We start from the raw sequence: 17,995 nt of genomic DNA, 5'->3' as shown, positions 1-17,995 counted from the left end.
GTAGAAAAGAATCAGATTGCACTCACTAATCTTCATTCTTCATAAGTGTACTTTATTTCATGTGAACGGGGGGGGTACAGTTCAGCCGGTGCAGAAAGGAGCGACACGTGTTTCACGCTATTCAGCGCATCGTCTGGCTCTACTTACCTGTCACCACACCTCTCCTTAAATTCCCGCCCTCTATGCTCGCCTGTTTCATAATTGCCTGACGTTCCAGTGTGTCTCCAATGCACAGACTTCTCCTTTTCCCCGGGATCCCAGGTAATCCTCGCACCGCCACCTCCTCTGATGTCACGCGATCCGACTCATGTGACAGCTGACACGCCCACCCAGGGCGGGGAAAATCCCTGTCCCTGGATAGGCTATGCCAGCGTCACTGAGGTGCTGAACATGAGTCGGATCGCGTGACATCAGAGGAGGCGGCGGTGCGAGGATTACCTGGGATCCCGGGGATAAGGAGGAGTCTGCGCATTGGAGACACACTGGAACGTCAGGCAATTATGAAACAGTTGAGCATAGAGGGCGGGTATATAAGGAGAGGTGTGGTGACAGGTAAGTAGAGCCAGACAATGCGCTGAATAGCGTGAAACACGTGTCGCTCCTTCCTACATCCGCTGACCTGTACCCCCCTGTTCACAGTGTGATCTGTTTATGTGATATATATATATATGTATATTGTATATCTTACCAATATAACAAACTACCTATTAGTTTTGTAGTTTGTCCTCATATTAGCTAGACAGGAATCCCCCACATTGGCTAGGCAGCAGAGTTCCCCCACATTAGCTAGGCAGCAGAGTTCCCCCACATTAAGTGTGGGCAGCAGAGTTCCCCCACATTAGGTGTAAGCAGCAGAGTTCCTCCCACAGTAGGGTAGGCAGCAGAGGTCCCCCACATTAGGTGTGGGCAGCAGAGTTCCCCCACAGTAGGTGTAGGCAGCAGAGTTCCCCCACAGTAGGTGTAGGCAGCAGAGTTCCCCCACAGTAGGTGTAGGCAGCAGAGTTCCCCCACAGTAGGTGTAGGCAGCAGAGTTCCCCCCACAGTAGGTGTAAGCAGCAGAGTTCCCCCCACAGTAGGTGTGGGCAGCAGAGTCATCGTCCCCTCCAGCCCCAACAAACTCCCCCATTCCCTCTCCTTTCCAGGATGTTAAAAAAAATGATGCTCACCTGATTATATCCCACGCAGCGATCAGCGATGCAGCTCATACAGAGAGGTCGCTTTCTGCTGTATGTGTGTGAGCCGCACACACAGCAGAAAGCACTGGGGATCTGGGATGAGTGTCCTGGATCCTCAGTAGCAGTTGTGGCGGCAGGCCCTTTACTCGGCCGGGCCCTCTGACCATGTCCGAATGGACTGGCCAGTCAGTCTGCCCCTGCATACAAGGTCCTGATACCAGTGTCAGGACCTTGTTTGCTGGAGTTGGACAGGCAGCGGCCAGCCTGTGCTACTTTCCGCATTAGGGTGGGCGGGCTACCAGAAATTTTCCCGGAATCTCGGTAGGCCAGGCTGGCCCTGGCTGGAGGGTGGGAAACCGATTCCAGCGACACCAGGGGGAGCGGCAGCAGGTAAGTTAAGGTTTGGCATTTTCATTGCGGCAGCCCGGGCAGAATGCAAAAATATAAAAAACACAGGATAACCCCTATCACCCTAACTGAAGAAAGGTCAAGGAGCTCTATCCCCTGGTGAGTTCTTTTCTAGACTCCTCAGAACTGAACTTACACTTCAGCACGTCTTGCACTTAGCGGTATTGGACTATCTCCACTCAATAATGCATTCCTTTAATTTCCTGCCAGGAAGCGTCGTATTTTAGAACATCAATTACTGACTGTAGATTCATAAATAAAACAAAGTCCAAAACAATGGATTTCCCCTTTTCATTCATTTCAATTGTGCTTTAGATTAAAGCGAATACATAACATTGTAATGACAGCCCTTCATGTATTGGTAACAAGTAGGTCACCTACCACATTCTCTTCTCATTTAGGGTGTGCAATTTGTATTTAAGCTTGGCTCCGCCCACTTAGGGGTCAAAGATTTTGTGAACAGAGTAGCAGTGCACATGCTTGGTCAGTGCTCCATTCAATCTCTATGGATCTTTCAAACGTTGCAATTCAGTGGTAATGCCCAATAGGCTCCAGAATTGTTATTTTATGGGGAATTCAACTATTTAATTGGTTGCCAATCCTTTCATCAACTAAAATAAAAAACAAAACTGATTTTATTGTGACCTACACTACACGCTGACACCTGTTTATTTTTAATTTTATTCTAGTGGTAGATAAGAGATAAAATACAAATCAGTATTAGTTATGCATAAAGTGATGTAAGATTATTACCTGTAAAAGCATAACAGTCAGTATTGCTCTATTTGGAATACTAATCTGTTATCCAAAAGTAGGAGGAATCAACATGGTTTCATTAACCTTTGTGGGCTACCATATTGGATGATTAAAGGGGTACTCCGCTGCTCAGCGTTTGGAACAAACTGTTCTGAACGCTGGAGCCGGCGCTGGGACCTCGTGACATCATAGCCCCACCCCCTCATGATGTCAGGCCCCACCCACTCAATGCAAGTCTATGGGAGGGGGCCTTTTTTTAAAAATGAAATAAGCCATCTGATTGGTTGCTATGGGCAACTCAGCTTCTTTTCCTTTGGACAGGTTTTGATAAATCTCCCCCAATGAGATCACAAAATTGGAAGATAGTCTAGACTTGGTACAATTGTAACAAACTCTCATTTGATTGATGTTATTAGGTTGGACAGGTTTAATTCTCTTAATAAGAATGTTCTTTTTCCCTGCCAGCGAGAAGAAACCTTGAAAATGGTGAAGTATTAAAAAACAATGAGAATGTTAGGATAGAATGTAGTATATTCCACAGTGCACCACAACTAAGGGCTAATACTCAGCAGATCTTATGACAGGTTGTACCTCACCTGTCCCATTACTCTTCTGCCTAACCCCTCTGCCAATACCATCACTGGCTACCCGTTCCCCAATGAATTTAGTTTAAACTGGTAACCATGACATACCCGGCCATCCACAACCCTCCATACAACTCTGATCTGATCTCCCATTATGGCCCCTCAACTAATCTCCGATCCTCTCAAGACCTCCGCCTGTGCTCTCCCCTCACCTGTACTTCAGCCTGAGCATTACTCTTTTCAGTTCAGTCATTTCAAAACATTGGTGTCAATGCATTGATGAATATGTTCCAGTATATTCCTGATATCTAAACATACATCTCGGCAGTAACCGTCCAGGCTCCTGCAGACTGCTGAGACACAATTAGCTCCTAGCAGGCTATAACTACCCCTCCCCCTTATTACAATAATTAATTAAATAATAACTGACACAACAACAATTTAACTTTTCCGTGGGTGGGGATCGGCCACAGCTTTATTTATAAAATTACTTATATAAATAACAATTTAACTGTAACAAAGACACCGATTGGCTTCTTACCAACCCGAGAGGTGCTGCCACACCGTCCTGTGTGGAGGTCTACCCCGGGTTGACCCCGCTTTCACCGTCTTCTTACCGCCAAGCTGTGACTTACAATAAACAAAGATACAAAAAGGGAGGGAGGGAGGGCAAAACTCCGGGTCCTGGGCAGATTGAGTGGGGAAGGGAGGCACCACAGCTATAAATACCCAGGGGAGGGCCTCTGAAAGCCCGGGAAACTATTAAACCCCTGATTGGTGCACTCCTTCCCCCCCCACCCATGGGACATACCACTGTAGCCATTTGCAAGTTTTACAGGCGGGGGAGGGGGCTAAAAACCTTGCCTGTATATTTCTTAACCTCTTACTGCTCACCAGTCAGGGGGCAAGCTAGTTATGCACAGCTTGCCCCTCCAGACTGCTGAGACCCAATTAGCTCCTAGCAGGCTATAACTACCCCTCCCCCTTACTACAATAAATACTTAAATAATAACTGACACAACAACAATTTAACTTTTCCGTGGGTGGGGATCGGCCACAGCTTTATTTATAAAATTACTTATATAAATAACAATTTAACTGTAACAAAGACACCGATTGGCTTCTTACCAACCCGAGAGGTGCTGCCACACCGTCCTGTGTGGAGGTCTACCCCGGGTTGACCCCGCTTTCACCGTCTTCTTACCGCCACGGAGGAGACCAGTTAGCCCTACACTGGGCTCCGACCCCCACCCAAGAGATAGTGGATAGCCAACACCTGGGGCCACCTCCAGCCCCCCAGCACACCCAACACATTTCCTCTCCAGGAAATCCGCTCAGCGCTTTTCCTCTCCAGGAAATCCGCTCAACACTTTTCCTCTCCAGGAAATCCGCTCAACACTTTCCCTCTCCAGGAAATCCGCTCAACACTTTCCCTCTCCAGGAAATCCGCTCAACACTTTTCCTCTCCAGGAAATCCGGGTACCTGCCACCAAGACCAATTTTTTTAATTTATTTTTTTTTTTTTTTCTTTTTTTTTATTTTCTTTTTTATAACCCGTGTGAACTCATCTCTCAGACTCGCCCATACACCGAAGGGTGCTGCAGCACTCGCACCACCTCGAAAGCCGCTCTCAAAACAAAAACACACCTGGGAAACATCAAACTGGGCGAATATAGCAACACAACATGCAGATCGCCCGCGGCCGTCGTGCAGCGCTACCCTCTCCGGAAACCCAGCCACCAAAAGCGACAACCAAAAACCTGCAGCCGCCACTAAGCGACCCAAAAACAGATAGGAAAAACCGGTCGCCGACAGCAAGGCCACCCACTCGCGGGCCCAGCCCCTATGTATACACCACCCGCAAAGCAGAAAGAAAATCACCCCCTGCCATGTGCCGTGCAGCACAGCGGGAAAGCCACCCAACTTTTTATTTATTTATTTTTTTAGATTATTTATTATTTTTATTTTATTTTTATTTTTAGCTGATTCACATGAACAGGTGAAGATCCCAGCATCACATACTCAGAATGATATTTGGATACACTGAGAACACTGCCCAAATCTCGAACCTCCTTGGAGAGGTGACACAGCAGGTAACTTCCGTTATCACATCCTATTAAAACGAAACAGGAAATCAAACATTAGCCTCGTAAGGTCACTTCAAAGGGCATTCCAGGTACCGAAACCAATATTTATTTATTACTTTTTTTTTTTTGTTTTTTTTTTTTTTTGTTTTTTTTTTTTTCGTTTTTATCCCCTGTCCACAGACCCTTTAGAACCTCCGGGACCCTCCACGACTGTAGATAGACATCCCGGCCTCCACACCAACACCAACCACTCGCAAGTACCGTACCGTGAGTGCGACCAAGTCGCAGGAGCCACCAAAGCGGACCACAAATTACACCACTCTCCCCGATGACCCACGGGCCGGCCACACAAGCAACCCTCCGGAACTACAGCCAGAGAAAACAGGACAAAGCGTCAACACCCAATACCGACCCAGGGAGCATAGCCCTGAAAGAAATTGTAACTCCAAACAGCGAAGCACTAGATGCAACAGACAGAGCACAGGAAGAAAAACACGCCCCGTGATCACTCAAATCACACACTAGAAAAGAAGAAAAGCATCACAAAATTAGCACGCAACCAAGCGCAGGGGACTTGCAACCCACACAGTAACGTTACAAGCCTAGAACATGAGCTGCCGAAGCAAGCACCCAAAGTCCCACAACCAACACCAAGGGAGAAGCACAAACAAAACCCCAAGCATGGCAGAAACCCACTGACTACCAAGACCCAGGGGTAAACCACCCCACAGCACCACTGGAAAACCAAACACCACACCAACAACCGACCAAACCAGCCACATCCGAGAACAAAGCGAGCTCCCCATGCAGGGAACTGAAAGCAGGCCAGGCCACCGCATGACCCTTGAAAAAACCCCAACCAACCGAAATGTCAGCCCAAAGCGTACCAGGGGCACATATGCGGGGGCCCAAATACCAGACACCCTCGGCGGCCAAAGACAACCTGCAGGAAAAAACTCCGCCCAGAACCATATTCCATGCGGAACTTACAGTAAACCAGCAAGGACCGGAACAGGGGCACCTAGCGAGCCCCGAGGAAACCAAAGCAGAGAAAACGCAATCACTCCCCGTCCACAGGAAAACTGCAGACCAACGCCAACGCGGCATGCGGAAGACTGCAACAAACCACACCCCAACAAGCGTAGAGCACAGGAGTATCCCCCTCCGGAAAACCACCACAAACAAAAGAAACCACGAGGAAAGACAAACTGAGACTCAAAGCGAAACCTACCCACCGCCACATCAGCTAAAGCACCCAGCACGACATACAGGAGTCCCATGCCTACCAAAGATCGGGAGCAAAACAGGAGAAAACATCAGACAATACACTAGGACAAACAGAGCAGCGGAGAGGGACTACAACCAGTGACGGAGAGAAACACCAAACAAAGGGGGAGAAAACCAAAAGAAACAAAACCGTAACTGGGTGCCACCGATTCAGGATAAGGAACAAGCCTCAGGAGCTAAATCCACAAAACCCGGTCATCCAGAGCGTAAGGCCAAAAGACCACTCACCTAAGCGTGCACCGCAGAAATTGATACCACACCAAAGCACCCCGTCAAGAAGAGACGTACCCAACTCACAACCAGAGACCAACATAGACATACACCTATATCCGAGACCCAAACCCACCAAACACACAGGAACAAAAGGTGGAAACTACCAGAACAGCCATAAGCACACTAACCGGGGAAGGAGAGGGAACCAACCCAGCTAGCCAGTTGAAGACAACTGGCCTGCCAAAGCACCAAGGGCAGGCACGAAAATAGAGCCCCCCCTGCCCCCCCTCAACAGCACACTCACTAAGTCCAGAAGATGGAGAAGGCACAAAAACAGGAGGAACCACTTCACCACCGCAGGCGTTGAACAAGGCACGCTGGAGACCACCTGGTTGCGGGTACTCTGCCGCCGCCCGGAATGGCGCCGGGAAACCAGCAGCAGAGAACTCAGGAAGAGGGACAAGAGGGTTTGGGGTGCAGTGGCTGCCTGAACCATGCGCCGTGATCCGAAGTTTACAGCGATACAATTGTCGTGTCAAACAGAGTTGCGATATAAATATATATATATATATATATATATATATATATATATATATATATATTATTTATTATTATTTTTTATTATTTTTTTTTTTTACAGGTATGAAAAGCGACCAAAATACGCTATATGGGACTGTAGCATTTATATATAACATTTTTAATTCGCGCTTACACGCGGATCAAATGAGGATATATAACTTGATAGTGCGGACATTGACGCACGTGGCAATACCACATGTGCCTGTGTATTGAAATCTACACAGTTTGTACTTTTTTTTTTTTTTATTGTAATTTTTCTTTTTTTTTTTTTTTTTTTTTTATTTATTTATTTAATTATTTATTTTTTAAATTAATTAATTAAGTAAATTTTTTTTTTTTTTTTTTTTTTTTTTTTTGCGCATACGCCATTGAAGGAATGCTGCAATCGAAGACATATTTAGATAGTACGGACATGTACGCACGCAGCGATACCATATACATGCTTGATGTAATACAGTTTTTATTTTATTTATTTATTTAATTATTATTAGTTATGTATTTATATTTTAATTCATGTTTTTATGTATGGGGGAAAAAGGGGGGGGGAGGAGTGATCCAAACATTTATCATGGCAAGGGTTAAATTTTTTTTTTTATTTTTTATTTTTTTTGTGCGCAATGCTATAGCTCCATAGGGAGCCATAACACTGCACACACAGATCACTTGCCATGTATTAACATGGCAATGATCTGGGTTGTCAGTGATTGATTGCTCAAGCCTGAATTTCAGGCTTGGAGCAATCAATCCACGAGCGGACGCGCAGGAGGCAGGTGAGTGACCCTCCTGCTGCGTTCCAGCTGATCGGGACATCGCGATTTAATCGCGATGGTCCCAATCAGCCCGACTGAGCAGCCGGGACGCCTATACATACATTCAGATGCGGCGATCAACTTTGATCGCCGCATCCAAGAAGGTAATGCCGGACATCTGCCCGATCGGCGATGTCCGGCATTAGCACGGGTCCTGGTTGCTAATAGCAACTGGGACCCGACGGCTATGATGCGCGCTCGCCTTGTGAGCGCGCATTACAGCTGGGAACACGCAAATGGACGTTAATAAACGTCCATTTGCGCAAGGCTATACAAAACAGCCGCAGCAACCCAGGGGCCGCCACCGCAGACGGAGGGGACAGCAAAGGGGAAGGAGGCAAAGCGCGCACATAAGGAGCACGCCTGGCAAAGGGGCTCGGGCCAGGGGCAGAGAAGTGGATTGGAGGAACGGGCAAGGAAAAGGATTAAAGGTACGGGAAGGGGATTAAAGGAACGGGGCAGGGAAGAGGAGTAAAGGAACGGGCAGGACAGGCGGACGGGGGGGGGGGGGGGTTGGCAAAGGAGAGCGGGACTGTGAGAGGGCGAGAGGTCCGCCAGCCTCCCGAACCTAACGCCAGGGTGCAACAGGAGGGGAGGCCAGCTAGCCACAAGCGAGCATGCCAACCCTCACCCTCCTGCTCCATCCGGGCCATAATATAAGGGGCAGATACATACCAACCGGCAGACAAAACTCCGGGTCCTGGGCAGATTGAGGGGGGAAGGGAGGCACCACAGCTATAAATACCCAGGGGAGGGCCTCTGAAAGCCCGGGAAACTATTAAACCCCTGATTGGTGCACTCCTTCCCCCCCCACCCATGGGACATACCACTGTAGCCATTTGCAAGTTTTACAGGCGGGGGAGGGGGCTAAAAACCTTGCCTGTATATTTCTTAACCTCTTACTGCTCACCAGTCAGGGGGCAAGCTAGTTATGCACAGCTTGCCCCTCCATGCTCCTGTGTAGATTTTGTAGACAAGGAAGTAGCCACCAGATACTATTGTCAGCCATGTTAGCTGTGATAGGGTTGTCTTATCTGTCACCCAGTCACTAATAGAGTCCTCCACCCTCATTGTCTCAGCTCGGAGAGAACTCTCCTTCTTTGTGCAGAGACATGTATGATTGACCAACAGAGGGTGGATATGACCCAATTTTATATGTCCATTATGGTCCATCATCACAGACGGAGATTCTTTACTGTAAGAGCAGTGAGACTATGGGCCTCTCTGCCACAGGATGTTGTGATGTCTGACTCAATAAACAATTTCAAGAGAGGCCTGGATGTGTTTCTCAAAAAATATAATATTACAGGTTATGGATTCTAGATTTATGGGGATAGAACGTTGATATAGGGTTTTCCCTCTTGGCATAAGCCTCTTTTTTTTTTTTTTTTTTTTTTGCCTTCCTCTGGATCAACACAGTAAGGTTGTAGGTTGAACTTGATGGACTGTCTTCTTTTTTCCAACCTTACATACTCTGTTAGAGGGAATATGCATATAAGTCCACATAACTTTTTCTCATTTCTTTCCAGGTAAAGGAATTATACTTCTGGTTCCTGACCCCATAATAAATGCAACAGTGACCCAAAATGTCCTCCTGTCCATCGACTACGCAAGTAACGGAACGCCATGGATACAATGGAAATATATGTCGAGCTGGAAGTCGCAGTGTATCATTCAGTGGAAGGTGAACTCTTACGTTAATGTTTCCAGCAGTTACGCCGGTCGGGTTCACAAGTTTGAGAACGGCTCCATACAGCTCCAGAATGTGGAAGTGAAAGACACTGGTTTCTATATGATCACAGTGAGTGATGACTTTGGAAGTACCAAGCAGAGCACAATAATCCTCAATGTTCATGGTAGAAACTCTCTCCTTTTCTCTTGGTGTTTTTTCTTGTGTTGAGCTTTGTTCGCAGTTTTCTTCATGATTCTTTCTCGTTTCAGAAATCCGCTATGAAGAGTTCTACTTTGTGGCTGTGTTCATTGCATTTCTAGCTGCGGGATCCGCCGTGCTGGTCTGCCTTATGTGGATCTGCAACAAATGTATTAACATTGCCCAGAGGAAAAAGCAGCATCGGAGAGGTAATTGTATACCCAAATGTTTACATAAATAGCTGCACTGGCATGGGCATCAATGGAGTAGCTGTAGGGGTTGCAAGCAGCAGAATCAGATTTGGCCTGAGGGGGGGGGGGGGGGGGGGGTTGTGGTGCTTTTGATGATGTATTGGTATAAATATTACATTAGTGTCTGATTCCAGAGGGCCAACCACTGGGACCCCCGCGATCCCCAGAACAGGCCTCAGAATCTTCCCGCTTCTTGGAGCGATCGGTCTGCACAAAATCTGTGCATTCTTTATGGGAGTGTCAGAAGTACAAGAGTATAGCGCTAATGTATCTCCGGTGCTGCATGCAACGGGGAGATCTGGGGTTTTCTGCGTGTTTACTATTAGATAGGTGTTGTAAACCAAGACTTCAGAAGAGCTCAGGAATTAACCGGCGCTGAGAAGAACAACGGGAGTCCAGGATCCATGCGCAGCAAAATGCGTTGCATCTTGGTCAATAAAGCATTCATCCCGACGATCTTGGACTCCCGTTGTTCTTATCCTGGTCAGTGCCAGTTAATTCCTGAGCTCCTCTGAAGTCTTGGTTTACAATATATGTTCATATCAGGAAGGACGCAGACGGGATATCTGCTTCCCATACGCTCTCCATTGTTGTGTATGCAGGTACACAACCCGAATCGCTAAGCGACTGCCTATTCCCTTCCCCCTTCATTGGATTACTAGATTTTTAGATACCCATTAGATAGGTGGGCAGCTGAAATAGCCACAACCTCTCCATTGTTTACCCTGGCACAGTGCTGTAGATGTGGTAAATACCAAGCCTGATGCTGTAACTCACTGGAGAGTAGTCTCCTTCATGTCCATAGGACTGGACTGTAGTACAAGGCACTGTAATAACCTTCCAGTTTACACTGTGTCTGGGTAAACAAGGAAGAGGCCCCTTCACGCAGCTGACTGTAGGGGGTGTTGGGATTTGGATCCCTGATCACAGATAAAATACTGATGGCCCATCCCAAGTCCTGAAGAAATCACTTTTATTTTAAATTAGGCAGAACTACAGTGATCCCTCAACTTACAATGGCATCAACATACAATAGTTTCAACATGCAATGGTCTTTTCTGGACCATTGTAAGTTGAAACCAGACTCAACATACAATGTACAGACAGTCCAGATCTGTGAAACGTGTCAATTGCCGGAAGAAATGACCAATCAGAATGGGCAATTTACTGGTAAAACACCTGTATTACTGAAGTGTATGCACTGACTGGTGTCTGGTAGCGCCCCCTACAGTACAGGGAGGTATTACATCTTCTGTACTCTTTACCTGTATTACTGAAGTGTATGCACTGACTGGTGTCTGGTAGCGCCCCCTACAGTACAGGGAGGTATTACATCTTCTGTACTCTTTACCTGTATTACTGAAGTGTATACACTGACTGGTGTCTGGTAGCACCCCCTACAGTACAGGGAGGTATTACATGTTCTGTACACTTTACCTGTACCAGGGTTACCTGCTCCTTTGGACACCAGGTGGGGGCGGCTCCATGTTACTTTTTTAGGACATTGCGTGTACTGTACAGGACCCTGAAGAAGCTCCTGTCCTCTACATAGACCAGGGTTTCCCAAGCCGAGTGCCCCCAGCTGTTGCAAAACTACAACTCCCAGCATGCCCGGACAGCCTTTGGCTGTCCGGGCATGCTGGGAGTTGTAGTTTTGCAACAGCTGGAGGCTCCCTGCTTGGCAAACACTGACATAGACAGTGATTTACAGCTCCCAGCAGATCTTTATTACTTTTATATGTATATTATATTGCTTTATCTATATTATTTATCTACTTATTTTTCTTTAATTCTCCCTTTTTCCTATTTTTGGATGACATTTTGGATCTTTAGAACCAATTACCAGGTTTCCATAGAGTTAGGGTCTCAACATACAACGGTTTCAACATACAATGGTCGTCCCAGAACCAATTAATATTGTAACTTGGGGGACCACTGTATATATCTTTTTAATGTCTCCTACAAATATATCATCCTTTTGTGTCCACAATTCCTATGTAAACCTAAATGTCTCCATGGTAACAGATTACATACAAATCCCGTGTAGACTGATCTACAGTCCTGTCTCGCTTCCACTTCTTTCTAACTTACATCTTTGGGTATGATGGGTAGGGGAGAGATGCATAGGAGTATGACTGCCGAATCAGACTACTCGGGGTTAGCGTTTGTGTGGTCTGCGTAAGAACTATAGACACAAATCCATTGCATTCAGAAAGTTTTTAGATCATTCCATTTTTTTTCCATGATGTGGCCTTGTGCTAAAATTTTTAAAAAATATTAACGTTTCCCCCATCATTCTGTACGCAATACCACATAATAAGAACAGAATTAAAAACAGAATGTTAAAAATATTTGCTAATTTATTTAACCCCTTAAGGACGCAGGACATAAATGTACGTCCTGGTGAGGTGGTACTTAACGCACCAGGACGTACATTTACGTCCTAAGCATAACCGCGGGCATCGGAGCGATGCCCGTGTCATGCGCGGCTGATCCCGGCTGCTGATCGCAGCCAGGGACCCGCCGGCAATGGCCGACGCCCGCGGTCTCGCGGGCGTCCGCCATTAACCCCTCAGGTGCCGGGATCAATACAGATCCAGGCATCTGCGGCAGTTCGCGATTTAAATGAACGATCGGATCGCCCGCAGCGCTGCTGCGGGGATCCGATCATTCTGAACGCCGAACGGAGGTCCCCTCTCCTTCCTCCGTGCGGCTCCCGGCGTCTCCTGCTCTGGTCTGTGATCGAGCAGACCAGAGCAGGAGATGACCGATAATACTGATCTGTTCTATGTCCTATACATAGAACAGATCAGTATTAGCAATCATGGTATTGCTATGAATAGTCCCCTCCCCAATAAAAAAGTAAAACGTCAGTTTTTTCCTATTTTACCCCCAAAAAGCGTGAAAAACATTTTTTATAGACATATTTGGTATCGCCGCGTGCGTAAATGTCCGAACTATTAAAATAAAATGTTAATGATCCCGTACGGTGAACGGCGTGAGCGAAAAAAAAAAAAAGTCCAAAATTCCTACTTTTTTAATACATTTTATTTAAAAAAAATTATAAAAAATGTATTAAAAGTTTTTTATATGCAAATGTGGTATAAAAAAAAAGTACAGATCATGGCGCAAAAAATTAGCCCCCATACCGCCGCTTATACGGAAAAATAAAAAAGTTAGAGGTCATCAAAATAAAGGGATTATAAACGTACTAATTTGGTTTAAAAGTTTGTGATTTTTTTTAAGCGCAACAATAATATAAAAGTATATAATAATGGGTATCATTTTAATCGTATTGACCCTCAGAATAAAGAACACGTCATTTTTACCATAAATTGTACGGCGTGAAAACAAAACCTTCCAAAATTAGCAAAATTGCGTTTTTCGTTTTAATTTCCCCACAAAAATAGTGTTTTTTGGTTGCGCCATACATTTTATGATATAATGAGTGATGTCATTACAAAGGACAACTGGTCGCGCAAAAAACAAGCCCTCATAATAGTCTGTGGATGAAAATATAAAAGAGTTATGATTTTTAGAAGGCGAGGAGGAAAAAATGAAAACGTAAAAATTAAATTGTCTGAGTCCTTAAGGCCAAAATGGGCTGAGTCCTTAAGGGGTTAAAAGAAAAAAAATGAATATTGCATTGACTGATTGATGATTGACCTGCTGGAACTTTCTCCCATCTGTACACAGGATCGTTGGAGTTCAGCCATTGGATTATTGTTCACTTCTCGGACCCAGGCCTTTCTGCCCTGGTTATTTAGTATCATGGGGCGGCAGCTTTAGGAAGAGTTATCCCCATTTATCATACTGTAATGGAACACCCTAGAGATTTATGAGAAAGGGATACCCCTGTAAAGGGATCTAGTGACCCATTGCTTTAACCCCTTAAGGACTCAGGGTTTTTACCGTTTTTGCACTTTCGTTTTTTCCTCCTTACCTTTTAAAAATCATAACCTTTTCAATTTTCCACCTAAAAATCCATATTATGGCTTATTTTTTGCGTCACCAATTCTACTTTGCAGTGACATCGGTCATTTTACCCAAAAATTCATGACGAAACAGAAAAAAAATCATTGTGCGACAAAATCTAAGAAAAAACGCCATTTTGTAACTTTTGGGGGCTTTCGTTTCTACGCAGTGCATATTTCGGTAAAAATTACACCTTATCATTATTCTGTAGGTCCATACGGTTAAAATAATACCCTACTTATATAGGTTTGATTTTGTCGCACTTCTGGAAAAAATCATAACTACATGCAGGAAAATTTATACGTTTAAAAATGTCATCTTCTGACCCCTATAACTTTTTTTATTTTTCCACGTACAGGGCGGTACGAGGACTCATTTTTTGCGCCGTGATCTGAAGATTTTATCGGTATGATTTTTGTTTTGATCTGACTTTTTGATCACTTTTTATTCATTTTTTAATGGTATAAAAAGTGACCAAAAATTTGCTTTTTTTGACTTTGGAATTTTTTTGCGCATACACCATTGACCGTGCGGTTTAATTAATGATATATTTTTATAGTTCGGACATTTACGCACGCGGCGATACCACATATGTTTATTTTTATTTTTTTTACACTGTTTTATTTTTTTTATGGGAAAAGGGGGGTGATTCAAACTTTTATTAGGGAAGGGGTTAAATGACCTTTATTAACACTTTTTTTTTTACTTTTTTTTTTGCAGTGTTATAGGTCCCATAGGGACCTATAACACTGCTATAACACTGCACACACTGATCTCTCCCATAGGGACCTATAACACTGCACACACTGATCTCTCCCATAGGGACCTATAACACTGCACACACTGATCTCTCCCATAGGGACCTATAACACTGCACACACTGATCTCTCCCATAGGGACTTATAACACTGCACACACTGATCTCTCCCATAGGGACCTATAACACTGCACACACTGATCTCTCCCATAGGGACCTATAACACTGCATACACTGATCTCTCCCATAGGGACCTATAACACTGCACACACTGATCTCTCCCATAGGGACCTATAACACTGCACACACTGATCTCTCCCATAGGGACCTATAACACTGCACACACTGATCTCTCCCATAGGGACCTATAACACTGCACACACTGATCTCTCCCATAGGGACCTATAACACTGCACACACTGATCTCTCCCATAGGGACCTATAACACTGCACACACTGATCTCTCCCATAGGGACCTATAACACTGCACACACTGATCTCTCCCATAGGGACCTATAACACTGCACACACTAATCTCTCCCATAGGGACCTATAACACTGCACACACTGATCTCTCCCATAGGGACCTATAACACTGCACACACTGATCTCTCCCATAGGGACCTATAACACTGCACACACTGATCTCCTATGCTGATCACTGGCGTGTATTAACACGCCTGTGATCAGTGTTATCGGCGCTTGACTGCTCCTGCCTGGATCTCAGGCACGGAGCAGTCATTCGCCGATCGGACACCGAGGAGGCAGGTAGGGGCCCTCCCGGTGTCCTGTCAGCTGTTCGGGACGCCGCGGTCCCGAACAGCCCGACTGAGCAGCCGGGTCACTTTCACTTTCACTTTAGAAGCGGCGGTCAGCTTTGACCGCCGCTTCTAAAGGGTTAATACCGCACATCGCCGCGATCGGCGATGTGTGGTATTAGCCGCGGGTCCCGGCCGTTGATTAGCGCCGGGACCCACGCGATATGATGCGGGATCGCGGCGCGATCCCGCTTCATATCGCGGGAGCCGGCGCAGGACGTAAATATACGTCCTGCGTCGTTAAGGGGTTAAAATGTATTTTTGCTATTGCACTCCTTATGGTAAATAAAAAACTATTTCTAATATACTTTGTTTAAATAAAATGAAGTTTTCTATGTTTTATTTGTGCTTAAAAAAGCTCAAGAGCACATTTTCCCCCATCTTATACACAGACTTTGGACCAAAGCCCAAACACAGGAAGTGCAGCCTGGAGTGCTGAGGGGGGTGTGTCCAGCCTCATCCAATCATAGCTCCTCTCACATTTAACTGCCATATGCTGTTGGTTGGACACCCCCCCCCCCCCCTCAGCACTCCAGGCTGCACTTCCTGTGTTTGTGCTTTTTTAAGCACAAATAAAACATAGAAAACTTCTTTTTTTTTTTTTTAAACAAAGTATATTAGAAATATTTTTTATTTACCATAAGGAGTGCAATAGCAAAAATTAGTTTTAATGAGAGATACCCTTTAAAGTCTTGTGGATTTTTTATGTGCATACCATGCTCTGTCATGTGCTGTTATGTGATCTGTGGTCTATTCTCAGACTAGACCATGAATCGCTGGCCGGTAGGGTGCTGATGGCACCAGGTACCTGCAGCTCAGCTCCTATTCAAGTGAATGGGCGTTGAGCTGCAGTTACCTAGCACCACCACTATACAATAAATGGTGCAGGACTTCCAGCCCCATATACTGTGCAGTGCGGGGAAAAACTGATTGGCAGGGGGGCCTGGTATCGGCACCCCCCACTTATCAGCAATTGATAGGCCAGGAAAATGTATAGACCCATCTTTAGGATTGGTGAGGTGCCAACACCAGCCACCACACCAATTACCTATTCGGTAGAGTCATTGGCTCTGTTCATTGTATGGTGGCCATGTTGTGCTACTGAAGCTCAGCTCCCATTCACTTCTCTGAGAGCTGACCTTCCAGGTGTCAGTACCCGAAGATCCTGAGGATAGGCCATCAATACAAAGTCCTGAAACACCCCTTTAAAAAATAGAGCCATAATATGACTGTGTGTGAAGTCTATCTTGGGGATTGTGGCTGTAGGTGGGAATTCTTTATCTACTCAATTATCGGATTGGAGTAATATGGAAATCAATGGATGTAAATTTAGCATCCATTCTTCAGGTCAGCGTGTGGGGCAAAGTATTTCTTTGTTATTTGAATCCTACTGGTTTGTGGGCATAGGAATGTATATACTGTATATTGTGCTGTATAATTTTATTCTCCTCCAGGTGACACCTTATGCAGTTTAATAGGCTATAATAACTCTCCTTTGTTATTTGCAGCAGAAGAGATTGAGCTACGTATAATTTCAGCCTAAGGAACATCGCCATGGGCCACCTACCTCAAGCCATTACAGAGACTATTGTCCAGTCTACAGTCATGTTTGCCAGTGATGGTGGGTGGTGTGGGGGAGGCCATTGATCATTGTGCAGTAATGCTGGCATGGTAACGGACTATACGCACTGGATGCGGCACATCTGAGCCTGTTCTGCAGTATTTGTCATTAAAATGTGAACGATACATCTGATGTATTGGAGTTTGCTACCAAGAGAGAAGTCAACGTAAACTAGAGCGACCGGTCTTCACCATTGTTATCCAGAGTCTTATCAGTGATACAACCAGTCAGTGGAGATTCCATGACCGTACAGCGAAGCCGCGCTCTTCGGTGACCTGTTATAACACGTGCTGTACTATTGGTACACAATCTCCAGCTCTGCATGGTAATGACAGGGTCTGTGTGTACATTTATATTGTATTATATGCACTGGATGGAGCCTTTTGTTTACAGTCTAATGTTTCAGTTGTTACTTTGTTGGAGTCAATGAATAATGGGCATCAATGCTTGGAAATGTGCTACTGAATTGTGATAATGCACTTATAGATACGTACGTTTTATAAATGTAACTGTGAACCAAACATTCTCTGGTCTCTGATGTATTTGGAAGCTACAAGTGTAAATCCCAGTTCTACCAGTAGGTAGTGGGCAGATGCCAAGTAGATAGCTAGATGGGTATCTGTTACTGATGGTTGCCGCCAGTGCTGGCTGTCACTCAATGTAACATGTCACCCGGATTCCTGATTACATGGAGGCATTCATTTCCCAAATATGCTGCCCATTGCAAGAGTAGATCCCAGCCATGTCTGTATTTACAGCCCACACTGCCCCAGGCACTAGGACTGAATATCCCCACCCCCAATAG

The 17,995-nt window shown here is 45.3% G+C and overlaps 1 protein-coding gene across 4 annotated transcripts in view; it reads left to right on the top strand.

The window, feature by feature from the left end:
- Positions 1–17,711, top strand: part of VSTM5 (V-set and transmembrane domain containing 5) — a 182,814-nt gene extending 165,103 nt beyond the window's left edge. For all 4 annotated transcript variants that reach the window (XM_056561475.1, XM_056561476.1, XM_056561478.1 and 1 more), the window contains 3 exons: positions 9,428–9,754; positions 9,840–9,977; positions 17,078–17,711. In XM_056561475.1, the coding sequence (XP_056417450.1) occupies positions 9,428–9,754; positions 9,840–9,977; positions 17,078–17,112 (500 nt within the window). In that variant the 3' untranslated portion in view covers positions 17,113–17,711. The remainder of the gene's footprint in view (positions 1–9,427; positions 9,755–9,839; positions 9,978–17,077) is intronic.
- Positions 17,712–17,995: the final 284 nt, after the last annotated feature.

The sequence above is a fragment of the Hyla sarda genome, chromosome 2, assembly GCF_029499605.1.
Source record: "Hyla sarda isolate aHylSar1 chromosome 2, aHylSar1.hap1, whole genome shotgun sequence".
NCBI classification, from domain to species: Eukaryota; Metazoa; Chordata; class Amphibia; order Anura; family Hylidae; genus Hyla; species Hyla sarda.
This window is presented reverse-complemented; position numbering and strand designations above follow the sequence as displayed.